At 29.2% G+C, this 19,798-nt stretch overlaps 2 protein-coding genes across 2 annotated transcripts in view; both read right to left on the minus strand.

Annotated features, from left to right (window-relative positions):
- The window catches only part of LOC111631797 (RNA-binding protein 26-like), a 95,599-nt gene that overhangs the window by 12,455 nt on the left and 63,346 nt on the right, over window positions 1-19,798 (minus strand). Inside the window, exons 15-18 of the mRNA XM_023376142.1 lie at window positions 16,507-16,626; window positions 12,416-12,520; window positions 9,983-10,183; window positions 8,981-9,061 (exon numbers count right to left, since the gene is read on the minus strand). Of these exons, the coding sequence (XP_023231910.1) occupies window positions 8,981-9,061; window positions 9,983-10,183; window positions 12,416-12,520; window positions 16,507-16,626 (507 nt within the window). The remainder of the gene's footprint in view (window positions 1-8,980; window positions 9,062-9,982; window positions 10,184-12,415; window positions 12,521-16,506; window positions 16,627-19,798) is intronic.
- On the minus strand, window positions 2,708-5,484 carry LOC111631881 (RNA-binding protein 26-like). Its single transcript, XM_023376246.1, has 2 exons — window positions 5,274-5,484; window positions 2,708-3,041 (listed from the first exon to the last, which is right to left on the minus strand). Exons 1-2 carry the CDS (start codon window positions 5,421-5,423, stop codon window positions 2,829-2,831), a joined length of 363 nt encoding a protein of 120 aa, XP_023232014.1. The 5' UTR covers window positions 5,424-5,484; the 3' UTR covers window positions 2,708-2,828.

The raw sequence follows: 19,798 nt of genomic DNA on the forward strand, positions 1-19,798 counted from the left end.
CCAGTTATGTGGAATATGTAGTAGTCAACAATAAAAAATACTTTTATAGTGTTACATATTGTACATTAATTAATGACAAGTCTGCCAACTTCATGACATTATTGTAAGCATGCTTTACAGCATTTCACTAATCCTTCTGATGTTAAATTTATTATATTTTCCATAAACTTCAAGAAACACCTAAACAGAATGTAAATTCTTTGCATGCACTTTCTGCAGTAATCCCTATCAGAACTACACACTTCATGAAACAATTTTTCAGAATACAATGCATTCAATTCAATCACTTTAGGTCCTCTTTTGTCATAAAAATATCCAAGTAGCATGATTACCTTTTCTTTAATAATTGTGAGGCATAATCTAGCAATGAATAAATAAAAAATGATAAACTCCTTTTTACCATACACACTGCAGTATCACTAAAGTGAAATACAATGTGGCATCTTATCCCAATGTCAGAAAAAGTGCAATCTACTTCTCAAACTGTCTCTTTGGAAACACATCTCCATCCCCTTTTGTTAATCAACCACACAGTTCCCAATAATATATAAAAATATCAATTTATATTAAACACAGGTTCAACAGTCATTACTATCAAGAAGAGAAATGTAACATGTCTGCATATCAGCAACAATGAGCATAAATCTACATATATCTTGGATGAATGACAATAAACTAAAAGAAACTTATATGTGAGAAGATCCAGACTTCAAAATAAACAATTTAACATCATAACATTAACTTTGTCAATTATCTGTCAACTTTCACACCTGGGAGTATATCTTCCATTAAGTTCTCTTCTCGCAACCTCCAGACCTGCTGTCCCAATTTCTTTGTTTTAATATAACAACTAACTACCAACAATCAGCAGTCGTNTAAACAATTTAACATCATAACATTAACTTTGTCAATTATCTGTCAACTTTCACACCTGGGAGTATATCTTCCATTAAGTTCTCTTCTCGCAACCTTCAGACCTGCTGTCCCAATTTCTTTGTTTTAATATAACAACTAACTACCAACAATCAGCAGTCGTTACCATCCTCAACTGGACCACTCGTTTCCTGTGCCTCCAATTTCAGATACATTTGGATACTTTGTTGTATTATATTGTTGGATACATTGGCAATTTCCTCTATGGGTATGTCCTTCTTGCCTACCGCCATATTATCTACTTTGGAATAAGAACTATCATTGAGAACTTTCTCTTTTTGAAGAAACCAGCAAGCATCAGATCTCTGTCATCTACAACAGGTGTGTTAAACTCATTTAAACAATAGGCCATTAATGCGAGTGGCAAGATTCACGTGGGCCACATCACATTTACAAATTTTTTAAAAATTATAATTTGAAGTGAGAATGCAGGAATATAGATAGGGCAATTAAAACACGTTATGTAGTTCAGTGAATTGAACTCAACAATATATAATTGCTATAGTATTGCTTTTATTTAAACATTTATTTTATTTAATGTACATATTTATAAAACTAAAATTAATTGTTTTCACCAGAAACTTGCCAGCACTATCTTCCTCCTCCTAGTTTCCCAATATCTGGATTCAAAGACTGAGAACAATCTTCATTATGGCAGATAGATGTTCATCAGTTAACCTTGATTTATAAGCCATTTTATTTGATTTCAGAGCATTGTGGTCACAGGCCACAAAAAAATCACATTGGGGGCAGCATGCGGCCCGACAGTTTGACATTCCTGATCTACGAGATCCTCTATAAGGTATTTATCCCCATGTACTCTAGTGTAAACTCTCTCTTGAGACCATGTCTACATAGTTGTTTTGATATAATATGTATCATGAATCCTTTTTTTTCTCTTTTTACAAATAAACAGTTATTTGTTCAGTTAACTGGAATCCGAGTAATTTAATTCCAACCTGCTGTCTCATGGTCTCCATCCCAAATCCGATCACCTACACACGCGGCCACTCGCGTGACCTACTTTTAAATATAATGCATGCTCCATGTCACCAAACATGCAGCAACAAAACAATGGTAAACATATTTTTGAAAATCACTTTATTTTCAAGTTTGCAGTAGCTCAAAATGCCCATTTTTTTAATGTATTCATTTATGACTCCATTATCAGGTACAGAGGGATCTACAACATTACATTTGCGAGCTAACTTTTTTCAGATTTTGACATCTCAAAAGTCAGGTGCACATTATATTTGATGGCACATTAGAATCAAGAAAACATGATNAATTATAAAGAAAACTGCATGGAATAACATTTGTACATAAGTTAACTATACCAAAGATAATTAAGAATAATTAAATCAATATCAATAACTTAAAGTTTAATTTACAGTATCTTGCCAAATTATTACACCCATTGACTATAATCATACGCTTTGTACTATTTTCCTCTCTTTTTTTATTAATATTGTTTAAGTAATGAGTATTTTTTTCATGTTATTCTTATTCTATATTATATCCAAAACACTTTTAATAATTTTTTGTATGGCAATACTGTAAATGTAAAACAAATTAACATTATACTACAAAAAAGAAAGTGGTAGAGGTTGCTAGTAAGGTATGGCAGCATAGCCTCATTTATGAGAACAAAAATTTAAAAAAATGTATAATGAGTATTCCTCATGACATAGAAGTACTACTACTGGGTGTTAAAGACGATCATTCAAAATACTAATTTTAATTTTTAATTTTTTAAGTTCTATTAAATTTAAATAATCCTATCAACAATTGCATTTTTATTGAATTATTACATCAGAAAAGTAACAAATCAATTTTTTGCATGAGTCAAGCAATGTGGCAAAGTACTATACAATACACAACTTTTCATAAGTTAGTTATATACTTACAATAAAATGTGGCAAAATATTGTCTTTTTCAGTATCATTTAATCCTTTAAGGATAATTTTCCGTGGCCTGTGATCGACACTTGTCAAATTATGATGGAGGAGTGATCTACTTCCTCGTAATACTCCTGTACTTCTCCTAGACAAAGTTTTCATAATTTTTCCACGTACAGATCTACCATCCAATAAGCCAAGTGCTCTTGCCTAGAATGTGGAAAATATTTTTTTTTTAAATAAAATAATTAAAAAATAGATAAATAAAACTTGTCAACCTGAAATAATGTTTCAGAATATTAAATTTATTAAACAGCAACAATTAAAACACGATTAAAATTTTGCTGTAGTCCAACAACTATTAATATGACTGATCCAACAATTTAACAAAGAAAAACTTTATATTTTAAAATTCTCACATTTTACTTTAATTTATTTAATAGTAAGATATAAAAAATACGATTTACATTCGATCTTTAAAGAATTAACATTTTAACTTTGAATTAAATAACAATAAATCTTTGCTAACAGTTTTAAGCTAGATAAATATGCTTTCAACGAAAATATAATTATATTAAATTTTACTATAAATATATAATATAAACATATAAAAGTAAAACAGTATTATAGACACTGCAGATGTTAATAATTTTAATAATAATTAGTTAAATTATTTAGTTTTTGGTGAAAAATCTAAATTATAAAATAAATTTTATGACTTATTCAATATTAAATTTCATCATCTTTTATTATCAAATACCAGAGATGCCAATCACTATGAATTTGCTGTAGTTTTTACAGAAGCTGTTAATAAATTACATACTTACAGATAACCTACTAAAAACTATAAAATGAGTTTTTATATTCTCAAATAACCACATTAATGTAATAAGTGGCAACAGGATGTTTAAGTATTAGTTAACACTTTGTCCACAGATAATTACTTGTATAGTCTCAAACCAATCAATTTGTTCATACTAATGGCGTGGAATGTACAGACAGTAAGTAGTTTCACTTTGCAAGCAGCTAACTAAAGATCTGTAAAAAATTGTTCTTGGGCACAACCAAGTCACACGGTCATGCTAAAAACCTGTTGAAAAATGACTCATGCTCAAGTCTAAAAATGATGTGTGCTTTTTTGATGTTTCAATGAGTACACTGGAAAAGCACAAGTGAAATACAGTGTAGTCTGTGCAACATGTAAGCAAAATGGCAAGTTCCATCAATGATATAAACTTTTATTCTATCAAATGAGAAATACCAACTTAAATTTATGTTGAAAATTTATTATAAGATAATTAATTAATAAATAAATATCCAAAATTTTAGGAACCTTATAATAAAGTGGATTTTTTTTTTCTATTTACATATTTAATTACTTAATATAATTAAATTTGTTAAATTAATAACAATTTAATTTTATAATCTGTTTCAGACAATAATTTAAAAACAAACTTATTTTAAAATACAATTAAGATAACTTATGAATATCCTAAAATTGGAGCAACGACATCACATATGACGGGCAGATTTTACTTCCCCATTTACCCCACTCTCCAACAGTGAAATATAATCCCACATTACTGACTGTCCTTTTTTCTGATTGGTGTTCTCTGAAATATACTCCTAATTTCAACTAATTAATCCATATTGGAAAAAATGCAATGAAAAAGCTAAATTTATGAGTATTTAAAATAAAATTTATAAATATGCCAATTGCTTAATCCACAAATTTTTAAAATATTTAACAAATTGAATAAGCAACATAAAATTAATTTGAGAATTTAGAAATTTGTGGCATTTGTTCTTTAAGTGCTCAATATGTAAAATAATAACAGAGTTCTTAATATGCAATATCTAAACAGAATGCAGTAAATCAGTTTTTTCCAGTCAATTTTACCTTAGGAAATAAACAGTTTCTTAGTGAAATTTTTACATAATTATAGGCAGTTCCCAACTCTTGGACATAACACATTCTTAAAAAAAGTATACAAAAGTCAAACAACAAAGTTGCACAATGTAACCAGAGTTCCATTCACAGAGTCAAAACAAAATATTACAGAATCTTTTATTTAGATAGGAGAGCTTTAGTTTTTTTACAGTGAATGTGTTACAAGCATAAAACATAAAACATTAAAGCTAAAGATTACACAATAAAAATTAATGCTCACAAATAGTTTTAGTATTGTCAAAACCAAAACCAGAATAAAGCACAATAGCGCAAAATTTTTATTTAAAGTGAAAACATATAAAAAGAGATTTAGAATATGTATGAAAAAGCAAGTTCAACCAAAAGTTGCAGACTGCCAAAAGTTATATTTACAATCAAGTAATTTTACAAAAAAAAATGATAATTTCATTTCAATATTAAAATACTATCATTCAAAAAAATTAAATCAATATTACATCAGTTTAGAGAAATAGTATAAAATGAATTGAGACCTGTTGCTTAAGTTCATTAACTCGTCTTCTGAGTTCTGTGGTATCGTCTCCTGTATGTTGTTTGTTATAAAGATCCATTTCAGCATCGAGCAATTCTTTCTCGGCCTGTAATAATGTTATCAAAAATAAATTTTGTGCCCTAATATTCATAAATCACAATTATTTAAAACACTACAAAACATTTTAAAATGTTAAAAAAGTAGTTGCACTAGAAGTTTCTGCCATGTAAAAAAATTAATTTTAGAAATAAAAAGAAACTACTGATAATATTGTGATTTTAATTAAATCATCACAGTTCAATCATTAAAGACAAGAAATTAGACAGAAATAATGTTTTCAATAAAGGTAAGAGCTGGATTTAGGAGTTTTCTATAAATGGCACAATTTTGAGTATTGAATAATCATAATTAACTATTTAATAGTAAAAGACAGCTATTAATCACAATATATCAGCATAAATACACCCAAACAGACAAGTACAATATTACATTTTCAATCATTGCTACAAAACAACTAACATTTAAAAGTTAAATCATATTTTTGCAGAATGACTGGATTGCCACATAAAAACAGGAAGGCCAGTATGCTGGAAACCCCAGGATTACTGACTGGCATGCCAATCAAACTGCAACTAAAATATAAAATTAATCAGATCTATCAAACTAGTTATTAAACAAATGTTAAGAAAGAAAAAAAAACATTCTCTGAGTACAATAATATAATATCATTGTAATTTGATTGACTTAAAATCACAAAGAGAGTTTTCATTTACAAAACAATAAAACAATTAATGACTTATTGACATTTGTTGGCAGTGGTAGTGGTAGTAATAAAATACACATAAGAAAAAGCATTTTCAAAATTCCACAAGTATTTTATGTCATTAGAAAGAAGACAAAATGAAGAAATTAAGCATATAACAGGGTGCCCTTAAAGCAGTCATGGCAGTGAAAAAAGAGAGTTCACACTGAAAAAAAAAGCTAATAGTGTTAAAGTGAACTAAAAGAGACATTATTAAAAAAAACACACAAACACACACACACATTTTGTATCAATAATTTGCATATCATATTAGATTTATTTTTAATTGGACTGAAAAAATTAAATATGAAAATAGGCTGAGTTTATACTCCAGAAAAGTGACCAGTAAGACTGCATTAAGCCAGAACGAACCTGCATTAAGTTTTCATGTGCCCCGTATGGAGTTCCTACTGTTATACAGCAAAGGAAATGGAAGAGTAACATAACTACCAAAATGTGTCTCCATATAACATGTCAAATTTCAAATTCCATTTATTTCAAGGTACATTTTTTGATTTCTTGTTAAAAAAATTTGTAATTAAAGATGATTTTCTTTTGTTTAAGTCATGCTGCAGTTTCTGCACTTCTCTTGTGTTCTTCTCTTCATCACACTGAATTTTCTTCACACCAGAGTAAGCAATTCACTATAGAGTTTATGTATTAAAGGATCATTGCACTGAAAATGCCCAGTAAACTTTGTGAATAGTTCAGCACTATATATTCCCAAATAGCATTCAGATTTGATGGTAGAACACTTCAATGACTTTGAGATTATCTTATATGAAACACTATTCATTAAGCTGGAATTCTTGAGGAATGTGCTTTAGGAAGTATGAGTCCTTCCCATTGTTCGATCAGTCGTTTTGCTGCAGGACCAAACTCAGTCACCTAGTTGATGAATACTTCATAAATTTGTTGCATGGCAAATTATGTTTCTCTTGAATTTCTGTGTATTCATCACACCTAGAGAGCCACCCATCAAAAAAGCTGTGTGTTGCTATGATGAGATCACCACCTTCTCTGTCCAACTCTTTCAGGCCTTTCAAAAAGGCATTGTGGATTGTATGAATGCTGCAAGTCCCTATGTTGATGAGGCCTTTTTTGCAAGTTGTCAAAATTTCCTCATTTATGAAACACAATATTTTTTTGTTTAAGTTTGGTCCATATCAGTAATTTATTGAAAGATAGATATGCATCTTCAATTGCCAGTATTATTTTTGATTTAATTGTTTTAGCATCTGCATGCCTGATAAATGAGGTCTGGAGATACCGGCAGACAACTTCCTGTTGTTCCTTTGACCAGTATCTAATCACTATTTGCAGTTATTTTCTGTCTTCTACATTGCATGTCTCATCATAAGAAATGCTATAATATGACCATTGTGCATCGTCTACCATTTGATCAAAGAAATATGGGGCCAAATCTTCAGTGATTAAGTATCTCATTTTTTGATGTGACAATGAGAATTCTTTTGGAAGATTGTCTGCACACTTGGCATTGATTGTCTCCTTTATATCATGACATGATGCAAATGAATAATTGCTGGCTGTCATTTTCATAGTCCATATAAGCTCTGCAATGTAAGCACCATCTTTTGCACTACAAAGTTGAAGCACTGGTTGTTGCAATAATTGGTGTTCTGAACTGGCACCTGAGTCTGCAACATTGCTCATACTAGCAACACTTTCAGCACTAATACTTTGACATTGAGACATCTGAGGGGTAGTCGTCAGTCTTAACTGTTTGGGACCAAAAGCTTCATTGCATTCATTTATATGTTTCTCGCAGCTTGAATGTTGCAGTATGGGGGGGTGTGCTGGTCACTATTTTGCTCCTGAATGCATTTACAAAAATAAATAAATAAATTCCACATGGGAAGTGAAAAAAGCTAAAAAAGCAAGTTTGCCTCAGAAAAAAGTAAAAAAAAGAGAGGAGCTATAAAAAAAAGTGAGTCACTTTAAGCCCTGCATATAATCATAGTTTTTAATATAATGCTGACAAGTTCACAATTTTAAAATAAAATACTGTTTGTTTTTACATGANTAGCTGCTAAGTACTTATCAGCTCCTGCAAGCAGCGTGTATTCAGAGAGGCTTTTTAGTGAAGCAGGAAATGTATACGAAGAAAAGAGGAACAGACTTCTTCCCAAAAATGCGGAAAAGTTGATTTTTCTGCACCATAACCTACCACTTATTGACTTCAGTTATAATAAATAATTTTGTACGATGAAATAAAAAAGTTAATTTAATTTTCAGTTTTATAATAAAGGATGATTTCATAAAATTACAGATCATTAATTATTATTTTTTCACATTTTATGACCTAAGTTTCGATCTAATGTCCCCACGCAGTAAAAATTTTCATATAAATTTTTTACTCTTTTTAACTCCTTTAGGGTTTAATTTCGTAAAATCTTTTCTTAGTACATCTAAACTTTTCAAAAGGAACACACCCTCAAAATTTTAAGATTCTAACATCAGTAGTTTTGGCTCTGCGTTAATTATCCTATCAGGACTTGTTCTTTTATATATGAGTATATAGATGACTAAACTACATAATAAGTAGGTAGTTTTCATTTGATTTGTTACCCTTTTTTAATCTCTTAAAAAATAACTTAGTTATATTACTTTTCCTTTGATCTTTTACATAAATAAGCAAAAAATTGCGCTTTCTCGATCTTAAAATGTATGTTCAACATTGATAAAAGTTACCAAAATGATTAATTTACTGTGTTTTGTTATTTCTTACTCCTGTTTTTAGGTATTCGGTATTCGGCCGAATAGTGATTAAATATTCGGTATTCGGCCGAATAGCAAAAAATAGGCCGAATAGTGGCCGAATATTCGTTACATCACTAATATATATATATTATTTAAAAAGCTAATTATGTAAAGAAATAACTTACTAATTCGGCATCTCTCCTAGTCTTGAATGTAACTACTGTTCCTCCAGTAGTGTGTTCAATATTTTCCACTTCTGCATATTGCTAATAAAAGTAATAATTTAAAAGTAATTAAAATAGTATGAAGTAAACTAAATAAAACATTCACTACAAATGAGAATACTACTTTTAAAACAATTTTAACTTTAAATTTTCTTTTTTTTAAAGACTGTAATAATTTTAATTTAAGAATTTCTTAATGTTAACATACTTGAATGAAAGAAACAATTTGATTTTTTAAATTCTGTTTTTGATTTGTTCTATTCGAACAAATCAAAAACAGATTTTAAAAATCTTAAATTGTTTCTTTATATAATTTTAATTTTAAAAAATGAAAAAAATAGAAATTATAAAGAAAACTGCATGGAATAACATTTGTACATAAGTTAACTATACCAAAGATAATTAAGAATAATTAAATCAATATCAATAACTTAAAGTTTAATTTACAGTATCTTGCCAAATTATTACACCCATTGACTATAATCATACGCTTTGTACTATTTTCCTCTCTTTTTTTATTAATATTGTTTAAGTAATGAGTATTTTTTTCATGTTATTCTTATTCTATATTATATCCAAAACACTTTTAATAATTTTTTGTATGGCAATACTGTAAATGTAAAACAAATTAACATTATACTACAAAAAAGAAAGTGGTAGAGGTTGCTAGTAAGGTATGGCAGCATAGCCTCATTTATGAGAACAAAAATTTAAAAAAATGTATAATGAGTATTCCTCATGACATAGAAGTACTACTACTGGGTGTTAAAGACGATCATTCAAAATACTAATTTTAATTTTTAATTTTTTAAGTTCTATTAAATTTAAATAATCCTATCAACAATTGCATTTTTATTGAATTATTACATCAGAAAAGTAACAAATCAATTTTTTGCATGAGTCAAGCAATGTGGCAAAGTACTATACAATACACAACTTTTCATAAGTTAGTTATATACTTACAATAAAATGTGGCAAAATATTGTCTTTTTCAGTATCATTTAATCCTTTAAGGATAATTTTCCGTGGCCTGTGATCGACACTTGTCAAATTATGATGGAGGAGTGATCTACTTCCTCGTAATACTCCTGTACTTCTCCTAGACAAAGTTTTCATAATTTTTCCACGTACAGATCTACCATCCAATAAGCCAAGTGCTCTTGCCTAGAATGTGGAAAATATTTTTTTTTAAAATAAAATAATTAAAAAATAGATAAATAAAACTTGTCAACCTGAAATAATGTTTCAGAATATTAAATTTATTAAACAGCAACAATTAAAACACGATTAAAATTTTGCTGTAGTCCAACAACTATTAATATGACTGATCCAACAATTTAACAAAGAAAAACTTTATATTTTAAAATTCTCACATTTTACTTTAATTTATTTAATAGTAAGATATAAAAAATACGATTTACATTCGATCTTTAAAGAATTAACATTTTAACTTTGAATTAAATAACAATAAATCTTTGCTAACAGTTTTAAGCTAGATAAATATGCTTTCAACGAAAATATAATTATATTAAATTTTACTATAAATATATAATATAAACATATAAAAGTAAAACAGTATTATAGACACTGCAGATGTTAATAATTTTAATAATAATTAGTTAAATTATTTAGTTTTTGGTGAAAAATCTAAATTATAAAATAAATTTTATGACTTATTCAATATTAAATTTCATCATCTTTTATTATCAAATACCAGAGATGCCAATCACTATGAATTTGCTGTAGTTTTTACAGAAGCTGTTAATAAATTACATACTTACAGATAACCTACTAAAAACTATAAAATGAGTTTTTATATTCTCAAATAACCACATTAATGTAATAAGTGGCAACAGGATGTTTAAGTATTAGTTAACACTTTGTCCACAGATAATTACTTGTATAGTCTCAAACCAATCAATTTGTTCATACTAATGGCGTGGAATGTACAGACAGTAAGTAGTTTCACTTTGCAAGCAGCTAACTAAAGATCTGTAAAAAATTGTTCTTGGGCACAACCAAGTCACACGGTCATGCTAAAAACCTGTTGAAAAATGACTCATGCTCAAGTCTAAAAATGATGTGTGCTTTTTTGATGTTTCAATGAGTACACTGGAAAAGCACAAGTGAAATACAGTGTAGTCTGTGCAACATGTAAGCAAAATGGCAAGTTCCATCAATGATATAAACTTTTATTCTATCAAATGAGAAATACCAACTTAAATTTATGTTGAAAATTTATTATAAGATAATTAATTAATAAATAAATATCCAAAATTTTAGGAACCTTATAATAAAGTGGATTTTTTTTTTCTATTTACATATTTAATTACTTAATATAATTAAATTTGTTAAATTAATAACAATTTAATTTTATAATCTGTTTCAGACAATAATTTAAAAACAAACTTATTTTAAAATACAATTAAGATAACTTATGAATATCCTAAAATTGGAGCAACGACATCACATATGACGGGCAGATTTTACTTCCCCATTTACCCCACTCTCCAACAGTGAAATATAATCCCACATTACTGACTGTCCTTTTTTCTGATTGGTGTTCTCTGAAATATACTCCTAATTTCAACTAATTAATCCATATTGGAAAAAATGCAATGAAAAAGCTAAATTTATGAGTATTTAAAATAAAATTTATAAATATGCCAATTGCTTAATCCACAAATTTTTAAAATATTTAACAAATTGAATAAGCAACATAAAATTAATTTGTGAATTTAGAAATTTGTGGCATTTGTTCTTTAAGTGCTCAATATGTAAAATAATAACAGAGTTCTTAATATGCAATATCTAAACAGAATGCAGTAAATCAGTTTTTTCCAGTCAATTTTACCTTAGGAAATAAACAGTTTCTTAGTGAAATTTTTACATAATTATAGGCAGTTCCCAACTCTTGGACATAACACATTCTTAAAAAAAGTATACAAAAGTCAAACAACAAAGTTGCACAATGTAACCAGAGTTCCATTCACAGAGTCAAAACAAAATATTACAGAATCTTTTATTTAGATAGGAGAGCTTTAGTTTTTTTACAGTGAATGTGTTACAAGCATAAAACATAAAACATTAAAGCTAAAGATTACACAATAAAAATTAATGCTCACAAATAGTTTTAGTATTGTCAAAACCAAAACCAGAATAAAGCACAATAGCGCAAAATTTTTATTTAAAGTGAAAACATATAAAAAGAGATTTAGAATATGTATGAAAAAGCAAGTTCAACCAAAAGTTGCAGACTGCCAAAAGTTATATTTACAATCAAGTAATTTTACAAAAAAAAATGATAATTTCATTTCAATATTAAAATACTATCATTCAAAAAAATTAAATCAATATTACATCAGTTTAGAGAAATAGTATAAAATGAATTGAGACCTGTTGCTTAAGTTCATTAACTCGTCTTCTGAGTTCTGTGGTATCGTCTCCTGTATGTTGTTTGTTATAAAGATCCATTTCAGCATCGAGCAATTCTTTCTCGGCCTGTAATAATGTTATCAAAAATAAATTTTGTGCCCTAATATTCATAAATCACAATTATTTAAAACACTACAAAACATTTTAAAATGTTAAAAAAGTAGTTGAACTAGAAGTTTCTGCCATGTAAAAAAATTAATTTTAGAAATAAAAAGAAACTACTGATAATATTGTGATTTTAATTAAATCATCACAGTTCAATCATTAAAGACAAGAAATTAGACAGAAATAATGTTTTCAATAAAGGTAAGAGCTGGATTTAGGAGTTTTCTATAAATGGCACAATTTTGAGTATTGAATAATCATAATTAACTATTTAATAGTAAAAGACAGCTATTAATCACAATATATCAGCATAAATACACCCAAACAGACAAGTACAATATTACATTTTCAATCATTGCTACAAAACAACTAACATTTAAAAGTTAAATCATATTTTTGCAGAATGACTGGATTGCCACATAAAAACAGGAAGGCCAGTATGCTGGAAACCCCAGGATTACTGACTGGCATGCCAATCAAACTGCAACTAAAATATAAAATTAATCAGATCTATCAAACTAGTTATTAAACAAATGTTAAGAAAGAAAAAAAAACATTCTCTGAGTACAATAATATAATATCATTGTAATTTGATTGACTTAAAATCACAAAGAGAGTTTTCATTTACAAAACAATAAAACAATTAATGACTTATTGACATTTGTTGGCAGTGGTAGTGGTAGTAATAAAATACACATAAGAAAAAGCATTTTCAAAATTCCACAAGTATTTTATGTCATTAGAAAGAAGACAAAATGAAGAAATTAAGCATATAACAGGGTGCCCTTAAAGCAGTCATGGCAGTGAAAAAAAGTGAAAAAAGAGAGTTCACACTGAAAAAAAAAGCTAATAGTGTTAAAGTGAACTAAAAGAGACATTATTAAAAAAAACACACAAACACACACACACATTTTGTATCAATAATTTGCATATCATATTAGATTTATTTTTAATTGGACTGAAAAAATTAAATATGAAAATAGGCTGAGTTTATACTCCAGAAAAGTGACCAGTAAGACTGCATTAAGCCAGAACGAACCTGCATTAAGTTTTCATGTGCCCCGTATGGAGTTCCTACTGTTATACAGCAAAGGAAATGGAAGAGTAACATAACTACCAAAATGTGTCTCCATATAACATGTCAAATTTCAAATTCCATTTATTTCAAGGTACATTTTTTGATTTCTTGTTAAAAAAATTTGTAATTAAAGATGATTTTCTTTTGTTTAAGTCATGCTGCAGTTTCTGCACTTCTCTTGTGTTCTTCTCTTCATCACACTGAATTTTCTTCACACCAGAGTAAGCAATTCACTATAGAGTTTATGTATTAAAGGATCATTGCACTGAAAATGCCCAGTAAACTTTGTGAATAGTTCAGCACTATATATTCCCAAATAGCATTCAGATTTGATGGTAGAACACTTCAATGACTTTGAGATTATCTTATATGAAACACTATTCATTAAGCTGGAATTCTTGAGGAATGTGCTTTAGGAAGTATGAGTCCTTCCCATTGTTCGATCAGTCGTTTTGCTGCAGGACCAAACTCAGTCACCTAGTTGATGAATACTTCATAAATTTGTTGCATGGCAAATTATGTTTCTCTTGAATTTCTGTGTATTCATCACACCTAGAGAGCCACCCATCAAAAAAGCTGTGTGTTGCTATGATGAGATCACCACCTTCTCTGTCCAACTCTTTCAGGCCTTTCAAAAAGGCATTGTGGATTGTATGAATGCTGCAAGTCCCTATGTTGATGAGGCCTTTTTTGCAAGTTGTCAAAATTTCCTCATTTATGAAACACAATATTTTTTTGTTTAAGTTTGGTCCATATCAGTAATTTATTGAAAGATAGATATGCATCTTCAATTGCCAGTATTATTTTTGATTTAATTGTTTTAGCATCTGCATGCCTGATAAATGAGGTCTGGAGATACCGGCAGACAACTTCCTGTTGTTCCTTTGACCAGTATCTAATCACTATTTGCAGTTATTTTCTGTCTTCTACATTGCATGTCTCATCATAAGAAATGCTATAATATGACCATTGTGCATCGTCTACCATTTGATCAAAGAAATATGGGGCCAAATCTTCAGTGATTAAGTATCTCATTTTTTGATGTGACAATGAGAATTCTTTTGGAAGATTGTCTGCACACTTGGCATTGATTGTCTCCTTTATATCATGACATGATGCAAATGAATAATTGCTGGCTATCATTTTCATAATCCATATAAGCTCTGCAATGTAAGCACCATCTTTTGCACTACAAAGTTGAAGCACTGGTTGTTGCAATAATTGGTGTTCTGAACTGGCACCTGAGTCTGCAACATTGCTCATACTAGCAACACTTTCAGCACTAATACTTTGACATTGAGACATCTGAGGGGTAGTCGTCAGTCTTAACTGTTTGGGACCAAAAGCTTCATTGCATTCATTTATATGTTTCTCGCAGCTTGAATGTTGCAGTATGGGGGGGTGTGCTGGTCACTATTTTGCTCCTGAATGCATTTACAAAAATAAATAAATAAATTCCACATGGGAAGTGAAAAAAGCTAAAAAAGCAAGTTTGCCTCAGAAAAAAGTAAAAAAAAGAGAGGAGCTATAAAAAAAAGTGAGTCACTTTAAGCCCTGCATATAATCATAGTTTTTGATATAATGCTGACAAGTTCACAATTTTAAAATAAAATACTGTTTGTTTTTACATGACATAACTTGTTCATTTTTTAGATGCACCCTCTAAAGACAGATGATAACTCCACTTAAATTGGCATGCCAGTATTCCTCAGGATAAACCTGCATATTGGTTTTTACCATATCAAAATATCTGATTTCATGGTCTCCCCAGATAGAGGTATGCCAGTCATTCCCTGAAAGTATGGTACTACATTATGGATACTTCATGACCAAATAATTCACAACTGCAGTCATTATCTGTGCTTAATTTTTGCAGATATTAATCTAGATGTTCCTCTAATACGTCCACCTATGTCCAACTGCCATATCTTTTTCACCAAAGACTTACTTTTATTGTTTTGATTCGTAAAATTCTACAAATTATATATCACCTTGTGTTAAAAACAAAGGAGTTTTTATTCTAAAACTGTGAAACTGTCAGCATTATATCAAAAACTATGATTATATGTTTAATTTCTTTATTTTGTCTTCTTTCTAACATAAAATAATCTTGGAATTCCAAAAGTGCTTTTTTTATCTGTACTTTATTGTTATTTGATTCAAAAATAAACATATTAAATTTAAGAAACTGGCTGTAAATTATCTCAGCTTACACCAATTAACATCCGCTTTGAAATTTAAGAGGAAGGTGTTATTTTTAAGGTAGATAGATGGTCAGTGTAGCCCACACTAACTACTACTATGACCAAACTCTTCTGTTATCTGGCAACTGGAGAAAGGTGATAATGAAGCATTGTTAAGCACTTCTTGGTAAAATATTCACTGACCAGAAATGATTGATGTGGAGAGATATTATCATTTCTTATCTGACAACTCTCTCTGATATTTCTATGTAGTTTCAATCCTATCATAATACTCATGATGGAGACAATAAATGTAACAGTTGCACTTAAACCTTGACTTCTGCTAAAAGTAACTCTCTCTCATAGTCACACATAATATAAAAATCCAAATGTTCAATTAATTTTTGACTCTACTTTGTATTTAATATAACATATCAGGTCAAAGCAAATTTAATTAACAGTCTTTATTTGGAAATTTAATAACAATATTAAAAATCAATTCAAATTAGATTCTATTAATTTTTTTTTCATATTTATTCAACTATTTTCAAAATTCTAGGTTTTGTAATTAAAAGATCAACATAATTACAATTTTTTTCCCTTTACATATCAAAAACGTTTGCAGTAATATTAGTAAATCATCATTAAATAATTTTCAACATAAAATAATTATACAAATATATTACCTCAGCTTTGGCTTTAGGAATTCTATGATTTGAAGCAAGAGATAACTGTGAAATCTCAGAAGCTTCTTTTCGGATATCCATTTGTAGTTTCTCTATTGTCTTTACCAAAGATTGAAGAGTCTATGTATAACAAAATACAGTTATCTTACTACATTACATAAATTAAAATTTAAATTGATAATACAATAATGGTAACCTATTCTCATCAATACTTTTATTTATACAGTAATGCCTCGACTTATGCTACCCCGACTTACGCGAACCCGGAGTTACGTGATTTTCAAATCTCGTCAATTTGTCTTTTGTTTGAGTGACACGCAACTCTTGATTACTCACTCCCCCACACTATTGTTTAACTTACATGTTCGGACATGTCACATGGAATCGACATATAGCTACAATTTATTTTGTATTATTTATTTCTGTGTTTGTTATATCTACGGAGACTTGAGAGACTCTGTGTGGTGATTTCTTGTAAACGTGAACAAATCAAAAGACAAGATAAGATTAACAAGAATATTTATCAGCTTACATACATCCGATTTGGATTTTATACAAATTGCGAAATTATACCCCGACTTACGCTGTTATCGCTCGGTCCCACCTATCACATAAGTACGCGGTATTACTGTATATAATAACATAAAAACAAATGTATTTGATGCAACTATCTGACCTCTCCATGATATGCAAAATGAAAAACTAAAAACCTACTGCATTATTCCCAATTGATAAACAAAATAAGTACAGTAGAATCTCATTTTAATAGATCGCTTGGAGTGCCAAAAATCATCTGTTATTCCAAAAATCCATTATATCACAAACAGCAATTTTCTCAAACTCCCAGGAAAATATCCATTATTCAAAAAATTTTTTTTGTTTTTTAAACCCCTATGTAAAAAAAAACACCTGTACTTGAAATTATTCATCTCTTCAGATTTCTATCCTTTATTTTATATAAACATGTATATTACAAGATTGTACATTATAAACCAAAAAGCAACAAAGTATGCATGATCACTAGCACTTATGTTAAAAATGTTATAAAATACTCACCAATATGTTAAAAAATATGTTAAATATGTTAAAAAAAAACTTGCCCATTTTGGTTTGCTTTGATGACCAACATTTCTTGACTTCTTTTGATGGCATCATCAGTATGAAATGTTACTGTTACATGAGCACAATTTCAAGATGCAATATTCCCAAACATGTATCTGCAAAAAAGGTGAAGCACACCTTTCTTGCACACACATTCTGAAAGTGTTAAGCCAGAAGTAGTTTCTCCCTCACTAACCAATGTGCTACAAAAGGGCACTAATGTGTAGCTGCAATGTGAGAATCATGACGATTATGCACTACATGATTGTCACGATGAAAATATGTTGCACAGCGTGCAATCTATTTTTTAAAATTCAATATCCAGAAACATCCAATTATTAATTAAATGTTAAAAAATACAATTTTTACTGAAAATGGAGCTAGAAAATATCCATTATTCTGAGTTCCAGATCTGTTAAAAAGAGGTAAAATTACATTGATTTGGCAGAACGTGGAGAAAAAAATCCATTATTCCAAAAAAATCTGTTGTTCTGTGATCCATTAAAACCAGATTCCACTGTATATACATTTAAATAATTAATTATAATAATTTCAATCTCAATACAATTATAGTCGACCCCCCTATAATGCGGGTTCATATAATGTGGATTCATATATCGTGGAGAAAAAATTGCAACCGTATTCATATAAAGACGCTAAAAGAGACTCCTAAAATGTGGTAAAACATCATCGCCGACTCGTGTCGCGACAGGATTGGTCAAATTTGGACCAATAGTAGATGAGCAGCCGAACTACTTACACGCTACGGAGAGTTTAGACAGGTAAGTTGAGTTCACTATCGTCTGTACAGTATACAAATTAGGTACTGTAAGTCTAATACAGTACTGTAATTTTATACATTTCTTGTGAAAAAAACATTTCTTATTCAACGGCCATAAAAATGATTTCTATTAATGATGTCTCCAAAGTTCAGGGAATTTTTTGCAGAAAAATAACTTATTAGAAAGAGCACCCACTGGTGTGCCGCTCCGTGACGAAAACAAGCTTAAGCAATGGCATCGTCGAACGGTGCACACTCGGTAAAGCTTAGTTCACACTGAGCGCGATTCGCTGGCGAAAGCGAAAAACAGAGCGAATAACCTGTCAAACGAGTCATGTTTGACCGGTTATTCGCTCTGTTTTTCGCTTTCTCCAGCGAATCGCGCTCAGTGTGAACTAAGCTTTAGTAATCCTACAATTTTTTGTTTATAGCATAATTTATACAGATTATTCCCAAAAAATTATATGTGTTTTGGAAATGTTGAGTCAAATTAGTCTATAATCGATTAATTTTATGGAAGAAAACCTTTCAAACAGCTGTAGTCTCTAAACTGCACACATGCCGGGCTGTAATTGGCTCATGTATTTAAGGATTCCTACAACGTGAAATTCTTATAAAGTGGAACGTATCTACCACGTTATACGGGGGTCAACTGTATATTCATTTTGTTTTGTTATTTTCCAAAAATAAATTATGGTAAGCATACATATTAACACTAGTACACACTACGAATACTTTATCTGAAACACAGTGTTGAAATGACAACAGAATGTGTTTATGTTGTCATTTCCCATTGTGTTTGAAACATGTACTGTAATTTGGTTATTAAAAAAAATTTAATTTTTTTAATTAATCACTTATTATATATGGACTATATTATTTATGCAGAGCAGTGGTGTCAAACATATGGCCCCAGAGACTTTATAATGTAGCCATTGCCTGAAACTTGAAGATGATGTTATTAAAATAATAAAATAAAATTTTAAAAAATACAAAATAAATTTTTAATATATTGCAAATTACTTTTCAAGTCAGTGACTAAAAATTTTATTGTTCCATATACAGGTTTACTCAAAAAATTGTCAATTTCATGTCTGAAAGATATGGCAACATTGCACAACATACTACTTATGTCAACAACTACTTTCCAGTTGAAAGATTAATAGAAGTTCACATACAGCAAGATTAACAAATGTGCATTCAACATCTATACTAAAAACATCCTTATTGCAAAAAATTACACCCACAATTAATAAAATTGTTTCTGCCAGATGCCAAGTTTCTAGTAAAAAAAATTAATTTTTTAATTTTAAATTTTGCTATAGCATTTGATAATAACACAGAGATAATATACATTTTTTAATTTTTGTAAATTCATTAAAGAATAAATAAATATAAAATTTTAAATAA

This window comes from Centruroides sculpturatus, unplaced genomic scaffold, assembly GCF_000671375.1.
Source record: "Centruroides sculpturatus isolate CEXI.00-Female unplaced genomic scaffold, Cexi_2.0 scaffold91, whole genome shotgun sequence".
In the NCBI taxonomy this organism is placed as follows: domain Eukaryota; kingdom Metazoa; phylum Arthropoda; class Arachnida; order Scorpiones; family Buthidae; genus Centruroides; species Centruroides sculpturatus.